This window comes from Anguilla anguilla, chromosome 11 (genome assembly GCF_013347855.1).
Source record: "Anguilla anguilla isolate fAngAng1 chromosome 11, fAngAng1.pri, whole genome shotgun sequence".
In the NCBI taxonomy this organism is placed as follows: Eukaryota; Metazoa; Chordata; class Actinopteri; order Anguilliformes; family Anguillidae; genus Anguilla; species Anguilla anguilla.
The window spans coordinates 14,279,064-14,304,795 of record NC_049211.1 but is presented as its reverse complement, the minus strand read 5'-3'; the positions used below and the strand labels follow the sequence as shown (position 1 = coordinate 14,304,795).

Sequence of the window (25,732 nt, the reverse complement as noted above, 5' to 3'; positions counted from 1 at the left end):
TTCCCAAGAGGTTAAATAGGGTAAAATAAAATCCAGAGGAGGTCTTATGTCATCTAATATTACAGTCCAGACAAATATTTACTACAGAGTTGGATTGGTTTCTGCTGAATGTTCATTTGGAGACTTCATTTAGGAACCTTAACTCAATGGAAACGTCTGCAGAAAGACGTTGCACTCATATGATTAGCATGGCACTGTACGTAGGTGTAGTAGGACTGAACTGACATAGATTGCGATTGCATTTACCAATTAGCACTTTAATCAGTCCACCGGCCAACCTTGCTCACTCGAGAGTGAGAATCTCGGACTGGACTATTTTTTGTCATGTTCCGCATTAATTTTTTCATTCGGTGTCATTTTAAGGCGAGAGGATGGAGGGTTCTTTGGGGGGGTGAGCTTGACATTTTCCGTGCGCACTGTGGGCCGGCCACGCTGCGCTCCCCTGAGCTCCTTCTGCCGTCTGGCTGCACCGTGCTCTCCGCCCGACTGCGGTGCCAAGCGCTCACCCGTGTTTAATCCACCACTGTCAGTCCTGTTTCCCCTCTCCTGTTATTCCAGTTGCTGCTCCGTTTCCTGCCCCCCACCGCAAAACTTACCGTAAAAAAGTGCGGAACGGAAATGACTATGGAAGACAAATCATGGAATTTTGGCAAGCGGACATGTCGAGGCCGAACTTGCGTAATATTTAGTTAGTGTTATTGCCATCGTTATCATAACTGTAATATTCTGCCTCGCCAGTACCCGCATTCCAAAATGGATTTGTCATACTCCAAACAATGGCATCTGAACTCCAGGATTCCAGGAGAATTTCTGTGAATTGTCATCCGCTGGCATATTCAACGTTGCTGTCTTTTCCAGAGCTGTATGTGTGGATTTCATCATTAAGCAATGAGATTTTTGTTTGTTCTAGAGTGGAATCCCATTTGGAGTGAGTATTTTGTTATGATTGTTGTAGACGGTGGTGGCCTGGGGGACATATTGGTTGGTTTCCTGGATGGACCTCTCAGAGAACTAGGATGAAATGGAATCATGGCCTCCCTGAGCATCATGTAGCAGCCCCTCTTCTTGGCCTGCTTCTCAGAGCTTCTGTCATGGCAGGCGTGGCTGGAGCCTGAATACCCTGCTGTCCTTCATGCTATCATTTTTCAACCCGATCCTTACGAATGGAAAATAAAGACATCGCAGCGTCCTCGGAGACTGCTGAAAGCAGCGAGGAAAACAGGAAAATACGCAGAATGTGATGTTGACGGAGTCACTGAGAAGAGCTCTGCTTTCAGGAGGGCTGTGCGGGGTGGGGTGGAGGGGGGGGGTGCACAAGGACGCCGACAGGATATTCTGAAACCAGGCAACTTGAGAACATGTGTGAGTAAAACTTAGGACACCCGTGTGTGTGTGTGTGTGTGTGCATGAACAAGAATATTCATATTTGAGACAGGATCTACATCTCTGTAGGATGTGGTTTTGTCTGCTTGACCACTAAGACAGGTTCACAGGACCACAAGACAATATCAAGACAAACGTGAAGCATAATGACAAGATAAGAATACATCTCCAGATTTTCTGTGAATTAATAAAAGCTGCATGAGTGCATTGGTGCTTTATCAGGTCACAAGCAGATTTTGTTTCTCATCTCTGGCCAGCACCCGGTTCCTGAACTTTTTGCGATTTCATGTAGTTCATGTCAGGAGAAATATAAATACATGAGGCAGTCAGACTGAGGCTTTCCACTTGGAGCAGAGTCCTGCAGCCGAACGACAGTCTGGCTCCTCTCGAGATGGACACTGACCAAAAGGGAAACGAAAACAAGAGCAGCACAAGTTCAGTGTTTGAATCAAAATTCTGCACTACACCTTTTACATTCCCCCATTCAACACTAGAGAAGAAGGGGCAGTGGGCTCCTCCGCTTCTGCCAGTCCCCCCCCCCCCCCCGACCCCCACTTCAGAATTCCCCTGTGTACGGTATGTACAGTATGCACCCATGCATATGTGTATCTGTTTACACAATGAAATAACCACTATGAAGAATATACAGTGAAAAGAAGAGTGGGACAAGGTAAGAGGTGGAAGTAGGGGTGGGGTGTGGTGGTAGAGGGGCCTGATGGTGGAACACACAAGGCCACTGACAGGATATGCGGAAATCTGGCTGCTTGAGAAACTGCACGGATCTCATAACTTTAGTCTGTGAGTAGAACTTCAAAGGCATGCTTGTATGTGTGTGTGGGTGTGTGTGTGTGTACGTGCACGTGTCTGTGCGTATACTCAATGCAAACAGCAATGCTCATTACACATACAAACACGTGCATGCATGCTCTGCACACGTGTGTGCGTACATGTACTCAATACAGACAGCAATATTGACTGATGCAGAAGGAGATGACTGTGGCAGGCAGCAGTGGAGCCGTCCAGGATGCAGCCTTCTCCATAGCAGCAGCTGGCTGCAGCAGCAGAGAACCTGTCAATTACAGGGGCAGGAATGCCATAACCACCAAATGCAACCAAGACCTAATCCTCCATCAGCCTCCTAAACCAAGCAGCCTGTGGCCCACTTACCCAGTGTCTTTGTGTGTATGTGTGTGTGTGTGTGTGTGTGTGTATGTGAGTGTCAGTGTGACTATACTAAATTCCTGAGTGTAAATAAAAGACACCAGTGTGAAACTATAGTGTACTTCCTGGTTGAGACACTGCTGTTTTTCTTTGTGTACTTTTACTTAGATGGGTTAATGAATAGCAAGCTGTGTAAATGGATACTGTAAATCTATGTTGGGCATCCAATCAGTAAATACATTAAATATACAGCGCCTTTAGAATGTTTTCATGCCCTGTTGATAATTTCTGGCATTGCTGAATTAAAAAAGTTTAAAGTAAAATATTTAAATAAATATATTTGATGGGATTTTTTGTACTCCTCTTTAAGCAGCACTTTATAATGTCCAAATGAAATAAAGTCTTTTCGATTTTCTTTTACTAAAAATGACATAATTAGGGTGCTCACCTGTAGTTAATCGAATGTATATGGTCTTCAGGGGGGTGAATGCTTCCTGAAGACTATACATGGCGATGCAGATGGTGCTTGGTGAAACAATGCCACATTCCTTCATTTCCACTATTTTCTTGCATTCATGGAACGAATGGATTGATACGGGTTATTTACATAGCATGGCATGTCGCAACCTCTGAACCTTTGAGATACTCGGTATATGTGACCACACCTTCTCCCCTGGCTTCATTTCAGAAGGCAGTCGCGGGTGGCCTTGAAGAAATGAAAATAACAATGACAGCATGGCTCAGGGACGGACAGATACCGCACCACAAACCCTGAGAGCAGTCCTTGAGTGCTTCACCAGACAGTGTAGTGGACTGGTGCCTGCACATCTGCCCCTCACTGTGCCACAGTAATGCAGGTCAGAGGTCAGCACACGGGCGTCTGAGATGCAAAGGGCCGGTCTGGCGTCACACATAATTGAGGCGGCAGATGGAACCAGGGTTCGACACTGGTGGATTCGAGCGGCAGAGGGGCAGTGAGAGAACTGGTGCTGACGTCATGTTTTCGTTCATGTCATGTTGTTTCCTACAGAAGGGGGAAATATCGTCCTCCGCCAGGTGTTCGAATCCCTCCATCTCAGACCCCCCCTCCCCCCCAAACAGGTTTTTCCTGAATCCTCATTCATGTGGGAGGGGGGCATTTTTGACAGGATGCACTCCCAGAAACCCAGCCTGAGAACCAAAACTATGGAAAAACATGTTGAGTTGTAAACAATGTCCACTAAGACCCCCCATCTTTTTAAACGGATTCTTTATTCCCCTCTATTTCATTTACTCCCTAATTTCTCTTGTACATTGTTCACACGATACATAATGCACTGCAGAGCAACACCTGGTAAAAGCATTCTGTTTATTTCACAATGGCTTTTCTTTTCATTTCCACAATGCCAGTTATCTACATTTTACATGTCTAGACAGTCTTATCTGAATGGACTATAAACTGAGAAGAAAGCATACCTATAGAAATTGTCTGTGGGTAATGATACCTCATTCTCTCATAAACGATATTCATGGGGTGGGGGCTTGTTGCTGTGTGTGTCCATACACTAAGTGTTTCTTCATACTGTCCTGTATTACTGAAATATTACATTCTGAAATATTATGGTAAAAATGAGGTTGATGTTTACTCACTGAACATATGTTACTTTTATGTTATTACGCCATGTTTGTTGTTTGTTGTTTGTTACATACTGCACCGCAATCTGACGATCCCTCTGAACTCTGACAAATTGCCTCAGGTCTTATTATCTGTTTGGCTCTTTGCTTTTACAAACAGTAAGAGGCATCAATGAGCAGTGAAGGGGACTGATCCAGTCGAGCCACTAGACTGGATTTATAAGTCTGCCCGCGGGGAGCTGTGACTGTTCACTCTGGTTCCTTCGAAGGTCCTTTTGTTGTGGCTTATCGGCTGAGACAGAAGCGGTGGGCCAAACCTCCGTCTGTTTACACGAGGCAGCGAGCCCGGACAGCTGCTGCGGAGCTGATAAGAGCAATCGTCTGGGGCTGACCTTGGCAGATGGACACGTTCCTGTCGGGAGCTAATCATAGAACTTCCTTCTTCCACCATTACACAAGGAGCGAGAGAGAGAGAGAGAGAGAGAGAGAGAGAGAGAGAAAGAGAGAGAGAGAGAGAGAGAGACAGGGTTAGGTCAGCATAGGGAGGACACAGAGAGAGTATAGACTATAAAGAGTGAGAGAAAGAGAGGGGAGAGATATATGGTGAGAAGGGAGCATTGGGGCTATTCATATGTTTTCCTCGTAATGAGCTCAACAGTAAAACTTGTGAATCAAAATGTCATCTGCTGTTTGTTTTTGGAATGCTTTGGAATAGATTTCAATGCTATCAAACGTGGTGATTTATTTTACGGCCACATTTTACAATTTGTGATTTGTTTGTCATGTCTGGTAATGTCAGCAAATCTGAAAGTGTACAGGATTCTGTTGTCAGACAGACATACAATAGGATGGAGAACAAATGAGTACTGCAGCTAATTAGCCAGCTTGATAGTAAATTTGTTACTGCACCATAATGTAATCCATGATACTAAAAATGACTATGAGCTGTTACTAATATTTGACTTGCTACATATATTTGCCTATATGTGATATATTGAAATTGTATCATGGCTGTTTCACAGTTTACTGTTCACATTTGCTTTTATAACAAATGCTTAGCAGGGAAATTATATGATTAAAACTACATTAAGCTGCATAAATCATGTAGAAGTAAGATGGCAAAATTTTAACCAGGTATTTGATTTATTTAACTAAATAGATCCTGTAATTAAAGTAACATACATTTTATAACATGTGGCGCATGCTCCCAGAGACATTGTGTACAGTGCTAGTCAAAAGCACAAGGATGCTGACATCACACTTTCCTATATCCTACCACAGTACATTTCCCATCCTCTATCACCCTTGATCTTTGGCAGCTATTGAAATTAAAACTGTCCATGTGCAAATTGCATTTCATTTGGTAGACAGAATAAGGAAACTCTGCGTTGTACCTTTGCATCATAAAAGTCAACTGAAAAACTGTTATGCTGTAGCCATCCAGCATTGACTTCCTTGCTACATCTAAACCTACAGATGGTATAGTACAGCTGAAAGTGGGACAGAATACCATTTGACATAGAGAGTTAGACTGAAGTGGACTGTGCGTCATGTGAGTTCAAATAAACACCAGTAGGTGGCAGCAGTGCAGCACCCCGATGGCAGTAGCAAGGTTGAGCGCTGAAGGATTGGGAATGTAGCCACGGTCACATTCTGAGCGCCTGTGTTACCGAGCCTTTGAGCTTAATGAGGCAGCCCTAAGGAAGCATCCAGCAATGCCTCTGCACTGGCTCTGCTGATGGCTCAGTGCTACACACACAGCGAGCAAAGGAGCCCCTGCCTCTGTGGGCTTTTTAAAAAGGGCACTAGGAACATCAGTACAGCTGCCTGTTTGACACACACAGATCGGCGCTCTTCCCCATCCAACGGCGTGATTAGACGGCGAGCCTGATTTCAGCAGATGATGCTGTGCTCCCACTCAAACTCCTTATGTTGCGTCTGATGTTTTATTGCTGGGAGAAAACTCATTCACAGTGCAGGAACATACACATCTCACAGATACATACAGCTGGGTTTCTGAACTTTCAAGCTCCTATCTGCAATAGTGTAGTAATGACTGGAGTCAAATTAAAATGAAATGCTCTCAGGACCCAATTTCCTGACTTAAGCAGTTTGTTTCCCTGCATCTAATGCTGTCCTAAAAGAATATAGGAGGATAATAATATAGAGGATAATGATTATAGGGTCAACGTTCAATAATCACAGGAGATAGTGATCTGTGCACTGGACAACATTCTGTTTCAGATGAAGTTTGTTAACTACATGTGTGTTAAAAATTATAAACTTAAAACATTCATGTTTTTCACTAAATAATTTATATACATGCAATAAAATACCGATTTTATAAATAATTTAAATGATCAGCATCACCTATCATTGTTTATTACACCACAAAGTTCTGCACTGTAGATATTCACACCTGTTTACATGTAAATAATACTATTGCTTCAGTGTGTTCCCCTAAGAGACTTGGTCTCTCTCTTTTCGTAGTTAAAGGCCCACGATTTTATCTGTGACTGGGAGGGAGAAAAGCCTTTGTCATACCCCGCCTGATATATACATATGTGCATGGCTAGACATTACCTCAGGTGTTCCCACGGTGACGTAATCTGACTCCATTTCACAATTCTCACTAGTCGCACGTTGCCGCGGCATCAGCCAGTTCCTGCCCCAGACGCCATTAAAATGAGATCGTGAGGCCACCAGCGAACCCGGAGCCAGACGAGAGATGATGAGGGTCAGGAGCCGGCCTCGCTCTCTCTCTCCACTGATCCACAGCAGAGCACTTTGCTAAGCGCAGCGAGACTCGAACCCTCCCCCACCCCCCCCCCCCACCCACCACCCCCCACCCCCGCCCTGTGAGCCCCTCAGAAATTACACGTTTGGATCTAGAAAAAAGCCCTTAATGGGCATTACTTCATAAACTGTCTTGCAATTAATAGAGACAGAAAAGTGGTCATTATAGCGCAATCATAACAAAAAATCATTGGTTAAAATAATTCTGAATAGATTGCTTTTTAGCAATTCTGGAAGTGCAATGAATTTGGTGTTGAGGAAAAGATGTGTCTTTCCTATCCCACGGGAGGAGTTCACATTTCCCGCATTTCATTTGTTCTTCTGTTGATAGATTTCTGCGTATAATACAATCATTTCTGGGTTGGTACAATAAGTGCAGTATTCTCCTGCAAGGAATCTTTCTGGTATTATACAATCTCAGTCTCCCAGCCATCTTAAACATCTGTCTCCCCTACGGTGAAGCCCCTACATGCTCACCAGAGAACTGCTGCTGGTGAACTCCTAATCTGGGTCAAAGACAAATTCATGTGCAGCACTTTGGTCAAAAAAATGTATCTCCACCAATCTCCACAATCCTCTCTCAGTCCACTCCACCTGTCCCACTAATAATCATTCTCTCTCCCATTGTCTTCTACCCCATTCCTCTCCTCAATTTTTCTCACTCTTTATAGTCCATTCTCTGTGTCCCTCTCTCCTTATGCTGATTTAAACCTCAAACTGCATCTCTCTCTCTCTCTCTTTCTCTCTCTCCTTTTTTTCTCCATCTTCCTCGCTGTCTTTCTGTCTCTTATTTCTGTAATCCGTGTTCTCTCTTCTCTCGTTGCCCTCTTTGTTGCTGTTCTGTAACTTTCTCTTCCCGTTCCCCTTCTCTCTCTCCCCAGGGCCATGTTTAAATGACAATTGTCTTCCACTCCAGTGCACTGATGAGATTTTGTGTGGATGGCGATGCAGCAGACGCCGCTGTGGTTAGGGAAAAGAGTGGAGAATTATTTTATTTTATTTTTTTAATATACTTTCTCTGTGAGCAAAGATGGGAGATGTAGACCATTGGCTGATTGTTTCCTTTCATTGTTCATATTCCTTCTATTAAATTTCATTTTATTGCTGAATACCAAACAGCTATGAAAAACAAATTACATGAAGGGGTAAGGTCAATTGAAAATAAGGAATGTTTAATATACCGGCTGAACAGTGCCGTTCATCTGTTACTACCCTGAGTTTGATAGGTCAGTTAAATATCCTTGGGTTTTCCATTGTGAATAGAAAATGGAGTGAAAATGCCAATTTTCAGAAGCTTGTACTGGGTTCATGCATATGCATCTTATTGCACTTGGTTTTTTAAATATAAATACCATGTACATGCATTATTACATTTTTCTGGAACAGAGACATGCGAAAAACATTATGAACAAGAAACTGCATTTGCTTTATCCTGAACTACAACTAAAATAAATTAATGAATTAATTATTGCAATATTTTTGAATCACCTAAGCAGAATTAGCAGTGCGCTGTACGATTTTCTCATTCTACAGCAAATTCTTTAAAATTTACCTCTTTCCCCCTTTTTTGTCGTTGAAAAGCATTTTTGTCAGACTTCACACAATCTTCTTAAAATGGAGTCTGTTTTCGCCAAGCTGAATTCTATATCTCCAAAAATGTCAGTTTAGTTGATTTGCGTGGGGCTCGCCTGCCATTACAGCACCATCTCCACCTGGGCTGCCCAGGGACTGTCAAGCTGGGACGCATGAGTAATTACCATCAATCCTTTCATTTCGGACCTCAGTGCCCCAGCAATCTCCACCTGTCAAATCTGTTTTACTCACCCGGCTCCCCACCTTCAGCCCAAACAGAGGGGACTGAGCCCGCGTGTGTCTGAGAGGTTATTAATAAAACATACCGACGGGCTCCCCGCATCAATAATGCATGGTTTAGGGTTACAGTGCATGTCCCTGTGTCTTAGTCGCAGATTGACAGCACACTTCTTCACGCTTGCTACCCTCAATGCCCACCCCCCAACCTCCCAGCCCAAAGAGGGAAACTGTATGATTCATCCTGGGGTGAGGGTCCCACTATCTGACCTGCTCACTGATCTCTTATTCTTACCTTTGGTAGTTGCACATGGAACTTCACACACATTTAAAGGTATGTCTTAAAAACCCTCGCAGTAGAAACAGTTCTGACCCTTGTAATAACCTCCTGAGCCATAACCAGCTTTCCATACGCCCAACACCCTCCTGGTGCACGTGGGCCTGTTGCTTCATTTCCTGTGAACAACTTTTGCTTCTGGATCCTGAGTTTGAGATGTGACACAGATGTGTAGGTGTTCGGAGCTGAGACTTGACTGGAGCCCCACCGCTTGTATTGTCACCTGTAATCCCCTTGGTTCTGACAGTCACACACATGCCTATTCAGAGCAGTAAAGAACCAGAGATTCACTGAACCCGTTATTGCCCCAGGTGAGTGAATGGGAGAAGTTGGGTGCCACAGCTGTCTAATCCATAGCGCTGTTTTGTATGGTGTGACTCCTTCACCACACCTTATGATTTCTCCATGAATCCCTTGTTTTTCCATTCAGCTTCACCCAACTATTTTGGTGAATGCCATTGACCGGCACATTATGAGAAGTCCATTGCAAAGTGCTCTGTAAAGAAGTAGATACAATTGATCCTTACAGATCTTGGGCAGGTCCTACTCCTCTGAAATCTTTGCAAGATTGTACTTAATTAAGGTAAGAAGCCAATAAATTTAGCAAAGGAAGTGATTTACTCTCTTACACACATAAGGGTTTCCTTAAAGTGTTGTGATTACACAGCGGTACAGATGACACTTTTGATGAAGCAGCACAGAACCTTATCCCCACTGTGTGCATTAAGTAATTAAACTATAGAATAAAAAACTTCAATAAATTAATGGAGCCAAATCAGTTCAATGAAATGTATGGTCAGATCCTATAACTACTGTTTGGCAGATGAAGCCTGGAGACAATTTTCATTAAGATCTCCCTTAAACGCATTCAAAGTGCTGACTGGGACTCCAAGGATTTCCTGGAATTAATCTTCGTCTCCTGATAAAGAGTTCTCTCCCCTACTTAATTCATTTCTCAGCACACTGCATTACATACACTCTTTCTTACTCTCCCCAATTCCGTGTTTTATCTCCCCCCCCTCTCTCTCTCTCTCTCTCCCCCCCTCTCCCCCTGTATTTCACTCTGCTGCCCACATTCCAAAGGAACATAATAACATGATGAGTGGTGCATCACCATTTTAATAAAGAGAAATTGAAATGCAATGAGTGCCTTATTTTGAATTATTTACCTGCTTGCAACATGCAAAGAGAACATACACAGGCTTGTGTACTCTGAGGACCCACAGACATGGGTTTCTTTTATTTTCTGGGTTATATATGAAGTTTTAATACAAGAGGAATTTTATTATACAGTACTGCAATTATATTGTATTTAATTTCATCCTGTGTGATAAATGTATTACCTTATGACAACCCAATTTTTGCAGTTGGTAGGCCAAACAGAAGTGTTTTTCTCCCCCTGAAGACATGTGGTTCTTCAAAGCAGCTGTACATCCTAAAGATCCAGTCCTAAATCAGCTTACTGGACTATAATATTCATCTCAGCTATGTTGGCCAGATGTTACAGGTGCCTCTATTATCAATACTAAGAGAATTTAACCTTGGGACAAAAGAGTTTTAAGTTACATATACATATTTATTGGTAGCAAACAGTACAGATAAGAGAGTCCCTCCAACCCCCCGCCCCCCCATCCCCCCACCCCCCCCAAAAAAACCCTTATCGTTCACACATATTACACAATTCTAGCTGTGATAAACAAGAGGCTCAAGATTACAATTACAAAAATTGCTTTTGTGCCATCTAGAATCTTTTGTCATTCTATTCATGGTGAGTCATAAATCACTGGTTGAAGTGAACTTGATAAAGTGCAGCTTAAATTCTGCTTGAGTAACAATCAATCTTGACATGTCAGACAGCCCTCCATTATCACCAAAGTGGAGATGACAGCCCTCTAGTGATGTACTTTTAAACCAAAGAATTGTACTGTATGGAAGAAAAGATAATCCAACAGTCTATTGCACTGAATGGCATTCAATATGACCAGCTACCCTTATCTTGGAAGCAACGGGTTAGGCCTGCTCTGACCCAGAAAAAACAGTAAATTCAGTTTGAGAATATGTTAGAACTATAACTGTGTGTACACTGACATCTTGCACAGTCTTACATTGTTTTATTATTTATTTCCAATGCAGACATGGCAGCGATATAGTGTAATGGTTACGGAACTGGGCTTGTAACCAAAAGGTTGTTAGGATATGGCTGTTATACCCTTGAGCAAGGTACTTAATCTGAATTGCTTCAGTATATATCCAGCTGTATAAATGGATACTATATAAAAATGCAAAAGTTGCGTAAGTCGCTCTGGATCTACTAAATGCCAGTAATGTAATCAGGAGTGATTATTCAAGGGTATTGAGATCCAAAAACCCAGTTCCATACTCTACACATCTGACTCACTGAATGTAATTAAAAATGTTAAAGTTTTCCAGTTAAAATGGAAGAGTGATGAGTCTGTGTTCCTGACTCATGAAATCAGGAAACTGCATTGTCAGAGCAGGGCTCAATTTAGTCATTGCAGCCAAGAACCTTATGCTCCAGAGCATCTGAAAAGAGGTACGCTAAGCTGAATTGGGATGAACCCATGGCTGTGCGGTCGAGCTGATGGGGCAAGGGGTCAGAGCTGAACAACGACAAGCTGAACCAGCAACACCACGGAGACACATAAGCAAACCCACAGAGAAGTCTCCTCCACGTGACACGCCACTCCTTCGGAAGAGCCGCTCCAAAAGCTCTGGACCAAACTGATCCAGCCGTGCAACCAGCAGGCAGACAAGCCAACTTGCTATTTACAAGAGAGTTAGTTGCAGAGTAAATGATTGCTCATCTGGTCCTCTCTGATCTTGCTTTACTCCATCACCAATTAAAAATGCCTGTCCTGGCAACCACACACCAATCTTCTGGCTATGCTGGGCGGTATGTGTTGCAGGGTCTAGAGCGCCGGACTCCAGACCTGAGGCTTGTGGGTTTGAGTAGGTCTACTTACTGCCACATTCTTAAGAGAGGTAATTCACCTCAGTTGCACCAGTAAAGCTCTGAGGCTGCTTGAGAAGGGGATGTGAAGACCTGTCATTATACTGTAAGTCTGCTGAACAGGAAGAAAGTGATGTAATCCCATAGCTCATTTGCACCCACTCCGTTTGGTCTACCTATGCCAGCCAAAGCCTCACTTTCCTTTTTTTAGTGCTCAAGACTTAAAACACACCAGTTTCTCAGCTGTGGCTCCCGTTCCATCCCCATGAGTTTCAGTTCCCCTGCCTTGAGAAGACTGGCTCCACATCCCTGTCCCATCTCATCCCTCACCCCAGGGGGCCACATCAAAGCTGCTTCATTACATACACGTTTGATTTTAATTTCACTAAGATCAAATATATGAAAATGAAAGAGGGTCCAGGATCAGACTTAGGGTAATTTATTTTTATTTTCCATTTACATTTGTTATGGAGCATTAGGTAAGGTTCTCTTACAATAGTGCTTCAACGGGCATCTGTACAGCCTCAAGCCAGCTCAGCTCATTTACAGCACAGAATAAATGATTGATCAGCAAAATCAGTCCTTCAAGAAGTTGGGGAGCTTCTAAAATATGTGCCAGCTGGGTATTTTCTTCCAGTGTAAGTGGATCTAAACTGCGTTTTAATTCTAGCACAATTCTAATCTCAGACTAAATAATATTAAATGTTATCGCAGCCAGAAACTGCAGACAGGAAGTGAAGGCCAGGGGTGCCCCCTTTTACAATACCAGGGGGAAATCGTCAGCTGAAAAGTGGCACTTTCCAGGTTTTACTATGAATACAGTCTAAGCAGCTTTAAGATGCATTGTGCTACAGTAGTTAAAGAGCTTAAGCATTAAGTTGCTGTTTAAGAAATCATTAAATTGACTTTAGGCAAGTGAAGGCGATTGTTTGGGTCTTTATTTAATTTAATTTATTATCTTTTGTTGAAACTGCAGATCCAGTAAACATTACTGCTTTTAAGCATATGCATGTCTGGTACAATCGAGAGGGTCAAGCAAATGATTTCTTTTGAATAAAATATATGCTTCACTGAAAAATGCTTTGTATTTGTAAGCACGTGCTGCAAACTCTTCTTTAACTGATACACTACTGTTCCTTTTTATCACATTTAGCTGACATATATAGGCCTAACTACAGGAAACTTAAACGCACAGCAAACAATCGGTAACATGACAATGAAGCATTTGAACAGAATCTTCGCGTAGAGATTATAAAGGACATTATGGTCGAAATGAGTCGCATCTGTCTTTAATCAACACCCTAGAACTGTAAATATACGGTATATTATGAAATCATGATTTTTACCATTAACCACGGGATACTGTTTCTCCTCGCCTACAAAAGGAGGAGCCTAACTGCACAGATGGCGCATACAAATGGAACATTTCGTTACATTTGTACGGAGCAGAATCAACAGTCTTCAATGCCGTATTTAAGGCAGTGTACCGTATGTTAATCTGTATGGTCCACAGAAGAATGGAAATAAGAAGATACTGTTCACTTATCAAAAATGCATTTATCATATGAGATTTGTTTGCATTCCGTATTGTCTGCACGCTACAATCGTAGTTTAAAAAAAGAACTTCGGCAGATAGAATAAATCAATCATTATAAGTGGCAGAATAAGGGGTTGATTTAAGAACAGACATAAAAGTCTCCCTCAATAACATGAGAATAATTAGAGCTCACTGTACATCTTAAAATTGACTTAACTTGTTTCTAATAAATTTTCTTCCCTCGTTGTATTCCTGTGGACCTCCGCCCCTCTCCATGAGAACCAGGCCAGAACAGCGAGTCAGCAAAGATTCAAAGCTCCACCAACATGCAATGGAAGGAATGGAACTCTTTCCACAGCCGCGAGTTATTTTACCAAACGTGAATATTTTCTCAAAAAAATATTGTATATAAATAAAAAAGCAACACGGTTGGCTAATTATTTTGTAAATGCAACCGAAAAATCGAACCATCTAAATATTAACCCCATTTTGCCCCGAAGACCTGGTTTCGTACTCACTTCGTCTCTCTCTCTCTCTCTCTCTCTCTCTCCGTCTCGCGCGCGCGCACACCACCCCCTCCCCCTACACTCCCTCGCTTTCCCTTTCCTACTCTCTTTTCTACAACAAACATGGCCGCTAAATCGGATGGAGCAGCCGTGTCTGAGCAGGATGAAAACCCACCTCGTAGTCTGGCGAACCTCGAACAGCGCCCACTTCAAAATCGCCATGCCGGAAAGCGCTATTCTCTCCTGGACTGCTGCTGGGTGCTCTGCGCCCTCTTGGTCTTCTTCTCAGACGGGGCCACCGACCTGTGGCTGGCCGCGGACTACTACCTGAGGCGGGAGTACTGGTGGTTCGGGCTGACGCTGGTCTTCGTAGTGGTTCCCTCTGTTGTGGTTCAGGTGTTGAGTTTCAGGTGGTTTGTCTACGATTACTCGGATATCAACGGCAGCAGTAGCGGAGCTGCCGCCGTCAGCGCGGCTGCGGCGGCTGCAGCGGCGTCGGGGGGAGATTGCAATTTCAGCACCAAGGGCAGCGAACAGCGGGGCGCTGGCAGCACTGCTGGGGCCAGAATGGTGCCTGCGACGGGCACTAGGAGCGGTACCCGGAGGTGCTGCAGAATCTGCATGTGGCTTTTCCAGTCCGTCATTCACATACTGCAGCTTGGACAGGTCTGGCGGTAAGATATCTACTATAGTTTGTGCTACATATGCTACACATAAATAAAACACGTGCAAGCAGCGAGATATATGAGACAATACGACGACATAGTGCTATAAAACCTATATTTTTAAAGTCAAGTCATGTCAGCATAGCCAAACTTATGTGGTACTTGTATTTTATTAAGAGGTTGAAATATTTCAGTGGTGGCTCTGCTTTACTTCTTAAGATGCTACAAGAGGTTTATTTTCAAACTATACAATTTTTATGCAAAATGTTTTATGATGACGGTGACAGAAATATGCAAGAAAGGCCACAGCACGTAGCCAGATTAGTGAATAAATGTGTGTGATCATTTACAGATACTGTACTCGAAACTGTTCCGAAAAAGTCGTCATTGCATTGGTTTTGTCCCCATAGCCTAACAAATGGCTGCATATTGTATGGTGATATTATGGATGAACACATGCTCTGTGGTTGTGTGCTATGTGCATTCTATAGCACATTCATTTCATTTAGTTTATGTTCTACTGTTGAGAAAATGAGAACTGGGTCTTCATTAACATGCCTGGTTAAAGTCAAAATGGCAAATGGGGACTGTGACAAAACCTGTAAGTGTATAATTGAGGATCTTTCCCTTACCCCATTGTATATCATATGTTGTGATATAAAACTGACAAAAATTCTAAAGTGGAACTAGATCAACTGGAAGGATCAAGTTCAGCTTATGGGGTGTTCAGCAGTCTAGTGGAATACAAATTCCTGTTTGACCCAGTCAAGCAAATAACCAGGTTTGTGCTATACAGGGAATGGGAAGAGTGTGTTACAAGCTAGAACAGGTCTGAAGGTGGACACTCTTAACCTGAAATGTTTCTATTCTGGGGTTTACATTGTTCACACTGTGCTTCTGGTTTAAGGATACATACATTTGGAAATTTCTGAGTTTGAAAGGCATCTTTTTTGGCGTATTAGTATCACATCATCTGTCTCTGCTTTGGTATGACCATCGGTTCTCTGACATATTGAACAAATGTGGGGTTTTTATGTATTTATGTGTTTTAGTCCTTGTTGCCTTTTCAATTATTTACAGTGAGGCCTTGCGAGAATCTGCCTCTCAGCGTTTATGTGAGGGGATAAGGTGTTTCCTGCCAACATGTCATTTAATGCGTCTCAGTCGCTCATCTCCTCAGTGTATGCAGAAATTCTCAGGAGAATCAGCAGTGATGGCGTCCCCCTTTCCTTTTTTATAGTTGGGTGGTATTTAAAATGATCAAACCTATGGCGTGAGTGTGTGTGTGTGTGTGTGTGAATGCGCATGCATATTTTTGTGTGATAGTTGTGATATTTTGTTTAATATAATATTCCAAGAAAACCTGATCAGGTGTATTTTAACAGTGATGAGATGCAGGACAAAGTTAGGTTGGGTTTGGGAATATTTGCAATTCTAATCAAAACAATGGAGAGCATGATTCTACAGAAGTATTCCCAGTTTCATTCGGTTAAACAGCCCCACTCTCCATTCCCAGTGCTTAAGTAGGCTAAAAATCCACATTTGGAATTTAAGACACCAGACAGATTACAGTCACAGCAGGATATGTGCATTCACAATGAGCAGAACAGCCTGCCAGGTCCCATTATGAGTATCAGGATTTTGCCCAGAAAAGCAAATAGGGGAGTGACTTTATAAGCTTAGTGAGCATGCTCTCTCTCTCTCTCTCTCTCTCTCTCTCTCACACACACTCTCACACACACACACATGCACACACACGTGCACACACACACGCGTGTACACACACACACGCTCACACACACACACACACACACACACACAAATAACAGGTAAATACACAAAATTTTATCTCTGTGAAAATACTGTGGTTGCTAATTATTTTTCTCCACTAAGAACTTTGTCTGTTATATTCTGCAAACAGAAAAATAAATCAAAAAATGAATACTGAATGGGACCAGTATGAAGAATGATGTGCTTTCAAGCTCTATGGCTTAACTCGAAAGCACACAGGACAGCAGACCTTCAGACAAACAGCCTGCACCACTTTCCATAGATTTTTATGATCCATCTTTCCTTTTGATCTCACATCTTGGATTTATGTTAATACTTAATCCCCCAGGGGGATGTGGAGGCATGCCACAACACTTGGTAAAACTGCACGCAGACAGATGAGTGATTTCTGAAGGCTCAGCAACTTCTGAGCCTCTGTCAGGAGGCACACAGATGACAGAGTAGCGGACCAAGTCACTCTCCCACAGCGAGAAACCTGAAATGTATTATTTTACTCTACTTCTGCCGTACTGGAACTATTTCTACATGTCTGGCAGCGTGTCTTTGTGGCTGGTGCAACACAGTTAGTGTCACTGTGGCCAAGCAAAGGAGGCGGCAGGTGCATTTCTGCTCCGTGCCCGCGAGCTAATGCTGTGAGCGTGGCCAGTTCCATTTGCAGCCTTGGAGAGTTAGCACAGCAGTAAGTAAATTACTTTGACAGCATTTTTCAGTTTTGTCAATGTGGATCGCTAATATATATATAAAGCGATATTCTCAGGAGTGGTTTTTCGCACTCCATAGGATGTGCTATTGAAGTTAGAGCGACCGCCTGAGCTTTTCTGCAGGATCAGTGCTGAGACTAGCCTAGCGCCGTCTGTGCAAGACCAAGCCCTTCTGTTGTCCAGCAGACAACTAAGCTTCACGACACAGGCTACATTCACAACACAGAACTGCCACTTACAGTGTGACAGGCACACACTTGACTCCAAGAAATCCAGCTTTTGCACTGTAATCAAAATGATCAAAGCCCACAGTGGCCTCTGATCAGGACAGCCTGTGAGATGTGAAAACCTTATCAAGCTTGTCCGTGCAACACATCGTCGATATGGCATCATTGCTTTATCTTTACCATTGTGGTTACCCCTGTGCTGTCTAGGGCAGTCATGGACACCATTAACGCAGCTTTAAAAAGCAGTCTTCTTTATTTTTCTGATTCCCCACCTCTGACCCAGTTTCCCTTTTCCATTTTTTTACTATCCAAAATGAACCGTGCACTACCGTTTTCACCTGGCAGTTGTAGAATGTTAGCCTTGTGAGTCTCTCTTGAGGGCTGTGGCACGGTGCTGAAATGGTGTAAATACAATGATTCAGTAGGGCTTCTCTGGGCGTGACAGAGGCTAGGAATTATAATCTGGAGCGCCATGTGAAATTCTAGAGATTCTGGCGTAGGTAACTGCACAATGCCTTCTAACCCTGTTTTTAATTTCAAATATTTCCTGTCATTTAAAAAACAGCTGTTCCTCTCAAACACCTCTCAAATCACCTCTCAAATCAAATTAACTGCCATAATACTTTATTGGAATGACATATTTTAAAATACATATTACCTAGGTGTTGATAACAATAATAGTCATTATAATAAAAGCTCGCTCTCTGTCCCTCTCTCTTTTTCTCTCTCTCCCTCTCTCTCGCTCTCTCTCTCTCTCTCTCTGGAAGTGGCTCATGGAACTGCCTAAGGTTTTCATTTCTTTCACGCAAGGGTCCAAATCATTAATATGCCTATTTATTGGTTGATAGATCCCACAGTCTCAATGCCTGCCAGTTGACAAATCAGAGTTTCAGGAATTGTTAATGGGTGGACAGTTGGTAAGGGGATTTTGTAAAGCATATTTGCATTCCAATTCTCTTGTTGTGAAGCTTTCTTTCAAAAGAGATTTTGTAGAATTAAATTATGGAGGTACAGCTTTGTAGCAGTTACCGTGGACCTCCGCTTAACTCAAACATACGCAGATAAAGGCAGCAGTGGGGACAGCGCTGAACCCTGAATGTGACCGTTTGATTTGACATTTTTAATGTTTAGAAAAAGTTCTTTCCTAAAGTCACGTTTAGGAAAGGTGTTTCATCGCTCATCCCATTCTTCTGTGACTCAGCTGTGTTAATGTGGAATAGATTCATTGTAGATTTAAGCCTATTTGTGATTACTGTGATGCGAAATAGCGCGTGGGGTTTCACTATCAGACACCGGGCGAATGATGTGCTTTTTATGTGCTCTTCTGATGCTACTGAACCATAGCATGAATTACGCTCAATTCCTCCCTCAATGCTGTCTCCCTACCTGTAGCTGAGGGTAAAGTCTTTTTAACTCCCGTAGGAGGCATGCAGATGTTCTGCTGCTGTGGTGGTACAGCCTGGGGAAAGCCTATATGACAACAGAAGAGGAAAAAGAGAGAGAGACTGTGTGTATGTGTGTGTGTGTGTGTGTGTGTGTGTGTGTGTGTAATGCAAGCAATTAGTTAACAGGCCACAAACATTGTTATTTGTATCATTTTATTTATTTATTTATTTATTTTCTTTTTGGCTTGGCCTAGCTGTAAAAAACTGAGATAGAGGATGATTATGTTTTCTGCCTGTGTTACGGCAGACCTGAAAAGTATGTCTATTCTTATTTTACTCCCTTTTTTCTTTTTGATAAGTAGGGCAACTCTTTCTTTTGATGGTACATGGCAGTTGTCATCTTTGTTGTGAAGACAATGGGAATAAACACCGTGCCTTCAGCTCAAGACGGCAGTTCAGTATTGAAAGTAGGAGGATGTGTCAGAAAGTATTATCAAAGAATATGTTTACTGTTGAATAAGTGATTCCCCGCGTGGAGGATGCGTTTTCTTTTTCCTAACAGGATACCAAAAAAAGTCATCTGATCTCACGTGCAACCTAGTTCCATTAACCTTCAAATTTAATTCAGGTTCTTTTAATCCCACATGTATTTATTTATTTATTTATTTGTTTATTTATTAGCAATGCATACCGTTGGAGTACCGCAATGTTTTCTTTTTTTTAAAGTTAAACTTTTGCTGTGATATACTTAATAACATGTTAACCCTTTTAAAATACACACTCAGTAGATCCATCTTTTAAGATGAGATGTTTATTACATATACTGTGTACTGACAGAGGTGGGAAACAGATTCATGCGAGATTGGGATGCCCTTCCAGTTTGCTATGTTTGACACGTGTCAACAGAGGGATTGTGTTTCCACCATCAACATTCATATAAAAACCTTCATAGTGGAATAAGAAACAGAAACTCCCGCCCTGCTAAAAGAAAGGTCCCATCATGCCCAGCTAATGGCTTGGTTGAAGTATTGAAGAGTTGCTGTGACTCCACCGTGTGGAGTATCCCTGCTGCCCTGACGGCTGCCCGCTCTCAGGCTATCATGCTGAAATCCATCCACTCCCCATGTTATCCACACACAGGACAGTGAGCCGATCCCATCTGGTGCTGGCAGTGGAAGCCCAGCTCCTGCAGGCCCTGGAGCGGGGCGGCGCTGTCACAAACGCTCACGCGCTCCGTCAGCGCGGACGGCCTTCCGTCTCCATCCCCGCATCGCTCTGACAGCGGCCCTCGCCGGCCACTCGCAGCCAAGATAGAGACCCCCCCCCCACCCAAACCCCCCCCCCACCACCACCTTTTCACTCCTCTTTTACTCACATATCTGCTTCTCCCTCCTCTCTCTCCATCTCCACTCCTCTTACCTCTTATCTCCTTTCCTTTTATTATTTCCGTCTGCTCCACCCCTCTCCTGTTTTGTGTATCTGCCTCTCCTTTAGTGCTCTTCACAGGAGATGCAAAGGGCATTTTGGGATGGAGCTTTTAGTATGATCTTGGACTAAATTCCATCCCCAGTGAACACGTTCACTGTCATTTTGCCATCTTATTTATAAAACACATTTCTAAAGGCTTGTCAAGTATTGGGCCATTCTATTGCACAGCATCAATACAATACTGTGTAACACACATGTATACACACACACACAATTCAGCCAGCAGGACACTGTGAATCCAAAGTACCATAAGCACATGAACCAGTGCATAATCTCTTTCTCTGCTCTTCTGCCATCCATCCCTCTCTTCCCCTTCTCCTAAACACAGGGAAATGGGAGAGCCGCTTGCAGTCTGAAACAAAAGGCAGATTATCCATCCAAAGTCATTTGATTTAGTGGAGTGGCTGTCGAAGCAGGAATCCCAGGCAGCATATTACATACTTTCAGATTCGTCCACAAACCAACCTGGCTCCCAACTGACATATTTGCCTGTACAGGAAGAGGTACTGGCTATGGTCTCTGTCCTCAACTCTCTGTGGGGCATTTTTTCAGCGTTGCTGTATTTCTACACAGATAAGAGGGTGGGGCTAACATCCTGATGCATTATACCCTAAAGGATTTTGGCTACCCATTGAATAAAGGAGCTTCCCTTACTAAACTGCATGATGCTGATTAGATAGATTTAATTGAAAATGCACTGCTGATATGCTGAAGCTGCCTCTTTTTGCTCTTCTTTTCCCTATCAAGCATACAGTAAGGAAAACAAACAACGAAAAACCATTCTATTTATTTGTGAACACTGCCACTGAGGCTTAATTAGCTGGAAACAGATAATTTACGGGGGTGCAACAGTGAAGCCCCGAAATGCTTCAGTGTTAAAGACAGCCTATTATTACCTCCACTGGAACTGAGTGTTGCCCGGCAGTTTTCTTATTATTGTAATTTATTATAATGGCCCATTCTCTTTTTGCTCTGCTGAATATGATTTTTTTTTAAAGCTGAGGGCAGAAACCCGAAAGCGCTTTTTCAGGGAGGGGGTCTGATCGCGGGAAATGGCGAACGCGTAAGTTAAAGCCTGGCTGAGGCGCGCTGACAGCCAGACCGTGGGATCATAGCGAGACTCGGGCCTGAAAAAAAACGACTTCCTCAATGGAGTATTGATTCAGATATTCCATTCTGCAGGGGCTGTGAAAGGACCCCAGAAGGCGTATGGTTACGGAGTCACTCGGTCTCATGTTACAGTTACTGGCGTGTCGGCTCTCTCGGTGTGTCCTATGTGTCCCTGGATAAAGAGAAGAAGCCATGATGTGGAAATCAGTGGTTTAATTGTGCCTTGTAAGTAGGCTAATAACATGAGACACAGAGAGAGAGAGAGAGAGAGAGAGAGAGAGAGAGGAAGAGAAAGAGAATGGATTAGCTTCATTTATTCCTCATAATATTTTCACAAAAAGGAGAGGCTTAAGTTATTACCATCTCTTTTTCATTTAGACTTCTGTATGGTGTTGGAAATGTTGTGATAGCATTTTTGTGCGCTTATTGTTTGTTTAAGGATAAGGAGCATAACACTTTCTTGAGTACATCACCTACGATATATTTGATATTTGCACGCGTTCATGTGTGTGTGTGTGTGTGTGTGTGTGCGTGTGTGCATGCATGTGTGTGTGTGTGTGTGTGTGTTTGCATACAGAATATGTGTTGTCACTCTGGATGTTGTGGAGCATCATCCATATTCCCAGCAGTTTTCTAAGCACTGTAGTATCTGCTGTGGAGGCACTTTTCTCAAGAAAAACAAACGCAACAAAGTGCACACTGAAGCTTTCGCCTTTCATACTGTGTCACTGTGATGCCAGTCAGACTGTGTGCTGCATGCTTAGGTTAGACTTAAGAGACTCTCTGTCACTCATTCTTGAAACCTCAAAACTGCAAGTAAAAAAGACTAAAAAAGATCTTTTTGACTTGGCCTGATTGACAGATTTATTCCCCATTGCCTTTTGATGACATGAACTTTTTTCTTTTTGAAGCTACGACTCAGAGGAAAAGTGAGTTGGCATTAAGTCAGGGCGTGGCATTAAGTTAGCATCGGAATTACTCTAATGCTATTAGGGGCTTGGCTAGACAAGGCTCTTACAAGCTGGTTAAGGGCTTACCTGCACATTGTCTGTGCAGCTGTGTTTAAGAGTGTTGTCAGTGTTAAGCTTCCCATGCAGCCGATCTTCCCTCTTAGGTCTGTCCCTGACGACTGTAAAGCCGATTTGTGCACACTGTGTGTGTGTCTCTACTGTACGTGTGGTAGATAGCTGAGGCAGCCAATGGTGAAGCTGTAGGGGCAGCAGGGGTGTGCAGAAAAGCGGTATTTGAAGAGAACAATGAATCTTTGGTGCTTCTGTGTCATCACTGTGATTCCTCTTGAATGCCCCCTGGTGCGCAGGAGGACATATTGTCTCTACACGTTGCTTCTTGCTGTACTCGCTCCAAGCCCCATGCCCCACTGTCAATTGCCAAATGCCCTACCTTGGAGCTCATTTTAGATGCACACGGGAGGATGAGAAATAAATAAAACTCTCTCTAAATGCCATTTACGCTCCTCGGCATCAAGTCATAATTACTGGTGCGTGTGAGGAACTGCGCACCGAGAAACACTCTCCTCTTGGTGGGGCCATATTTTCCTCCCAGAGTTTTAGTGTGAAAATAATTGCCTACAGTATATTTCTTCTGTAAGTGTGGGCTGCATGCTGGGGGAAAATTAATTATTTTAAAATGCCAAATAGAATAATTGGGCTCTTACATATATTGTGAATGTCAGGGAATATTTCCATCATGGCAACGTTGAATAGCCTTTCATGTAGGGGAAACAATGCATCACGCCTTTTTAAATAATGATGGTTCTGAGGGGACGAGAATGATCATTGCTTATTGCCAGTAAAGGTTAATGAGAGATGGAACAAGGACTGAAAAAAAATTCACAACCGAACACAACGCAGGACATGCTCAACACAAAGATTTATGAGAATGGTTTGGGATCGTATTGTTATAGGGTGGATCATATTCCGCGTCTCATCATTAATTCACATCAGAGTAGCACGCATGTTCCATGTCTCAGTGGGTCTGGAGACACAGTGAGTTGGATGCCCGGGGCTGCATTGTTAGAAATGGCTACCCTTCACTGTGCCACCATGAGGGAGAATGGAAACAGTTCAAGGGCAGTCACCAGAAAGGAAGGGAGTTTGAGTCACCCATGGGTTGTCAGGACAAGGAAGGCATCCACACTCCATGTAGTCACATATATGGGAGCATGGTTACTGGGCAGTCTGTCAGTTTGAGAACAGTTGTCTTGTTCAGTTAGTGATGTCGCTGACCTGGTTGCCTTCAGGATGTCAAAGATTTGACTTGCTGGCATCATAGTTGAATTTGGGTGACTGAGGATGAGCTGGCGAGACAGCCCTAACTCACGCAGCCAGTTAGTCACACATCAGTGCTGTCTCTCAGTCCCTCCCACATTTCCCTTTCGACATTGCTTTTGTACCACAGAAGATCTAGTTTTTGTTGTGTGGAGCTTGCAGTCACCAGTCACCCTTTGAAAGATCCCTCGTCATGCTGCTATAGCTTTAGCAACCCTCTCCACTTTGTCCCATGTCTAGGTTATACAGGTAATTCAACTTCATTATCAAGGGTGTCCTCCTTTCAATCACAACAGAAAAAAAAGGTTAGAGCGGAACAATCAAAGGACGTGGAGCCCACAGGAGAGTCACAGAGAGGCCTCTGGAACGGGAGGAGCTGCATTGATTTGAGTGCGCCCATGATTGCCACTTTTTTTTAGGAGTGGAAACAGCTCTGGAGAGAGCAGCAACCAGGCCAATTAGTGTCCTCTCTCAACTGACCACAAGCACTCAACATCCTCATAGGTTTCCTGAGCCTCTCGCATATAGTGCCTCTGCAACTGTGTTGCTATTAGACACTGCGAGATACAGTGCTCATTGATGGTACTCACTGGTGAGACACACCACTCCATTCAAGAAGTGTAATACATGTACACAACTGATAAACAACTAGTGTGCGTTCTTGGCAACAATGATTGAGTTTTTCTTCTGCCAATTGTTTTTTTTAATTTTATTTCAGTTTTCAAATTGAGTCAGAGCCAGTGGCATTGGGTGTCTGAATGATGTTCTGTGTGTCACTCAGCATGTTTGTTCTTGAACCTTGCAGAACTCGAACATTAGATCACCTTGCCTACTCTACCGTAGGTGTGAAAGGTCATGTATGAGGTTTCTACAGAACCATTCGAAAAAAAACAACCTTGAAAACATCCTCAAAGCATCATCCTATGTCAACTAGGTATGATGTTGGTACCACTTCTTCTAGCAGTTACTGGGTAACTGCTAACATATAGTTAAAATATTCATTATAGGGAAGGGGATTTGGAGCTAAATGTACTGTGGAATGTTCATCCAGTCAATTTACTATTCAGTAGGCATAAAAACTCATTATAAAGGAGAAAAGGAGCAGACTATTAAACTCCATCAGTTCAGTCCATCAGAGTGCCCTGTAAGGTGTAAGCCTGAGGCTTCTCATAATTGCACTTACATTTCATACACTGCCCTGTCAGGAAGTCTCACCTGCATTCCATTCCCTGGACCAAAATGCAAAGATTCCTGCAGCACAATAGCACCGTGAATCATTCTCCATCTTCTAGGCGTAGCCCAGATTGACATTGGACTATTTCCAGCTAAAAAAAAAAAAAAATCTTTTAAAGAAGTTGTTAGCGTAAAATAATGATAATATGTCCCCTGCCGTTTTTTTTTGCGAGGACAGCACATGCCAATTCTTTCATCGGCGGGGAAGTACATGACATCGTTTGTATCTCTAAAGCTTTATTACAGCAGAAGAGGAGCCACATTTACTCATTTTGTGTCACTTGAAGATGTACGATACAATGGTTTATTGAACCTCGGTTTTAAATAGCCCGGTGCACTCTTGCAGAAACTCATCTTGTCAAAACTGAAACAGCACGGGGTCCCCTGCACTGCGGGAGAAGGCAATAAAGAAGTCAGACCAACAAACAGCGGGACGGGCGCCCGCGTTTTTGTTAAGCGGAATGCAGCGTGCATGCAAATCCAGGCCACCCCAGCGCTCGACGCACCGAAGCGGATGAGAGCGTGATGAAATATCAGCTGCCATCAATGTAAGTGTGCACTGAGATGGCTGGTGAGGTGATTAGGTAAGCATGCAGAGGGAGAGGAGCACAGCTGCCATTGCACCTTCCAAAAGTGTAGCTGTGACAGAGCTACGTAACAGCATTAACACAATATCTTACAGATGTTTCAATAGTAGAATGTAGCAGGGCTGACCATGCAGTCGAACCAG

At 43.1% G+C, this 25,732-nt stretch overlaps 1 protein-coding gene and 1 long non-coding RNA gene across 2 annotated transcripts in view; one reads left to right on the top strand and one right to left on the bottom strand.

Annotated features, from left to right (window-relative positions):
* Positions 1-3,873: 3,873 nt before the first annotated feature.
* Positions 3,874-14,411, bottom strand: LOC118208619. The gene is made up of 2 exons (XR_004761598.1): positions 14,290-14,411; positions 3,874-4,596 (listed from the first exon to the last, which is right to left on the bottom strand). It is a non-coding gene; the product is annotated as an uncharacterized LOC118208619 (long non-coding RNA).
* Positions 14,204-25,732, top strand: part of xkr7 (XK, Kell blood group complex subunit-related family, member 7) — a 57,420-nt gene continuing 45,891 nt past the window's right edge. The window contains exon 1 of the mRNA XM_035383467.1: positions 14,204-14,788. Within this exon, the coding sequence (XP_035239358.1) occupies positions 14,238-14,788 (551 nt within the window). The 5' untranslated portion in view covers positions 14,204-14,237. The remainder of the gene's footprint in view (positions 14,789-25,732) is intronic.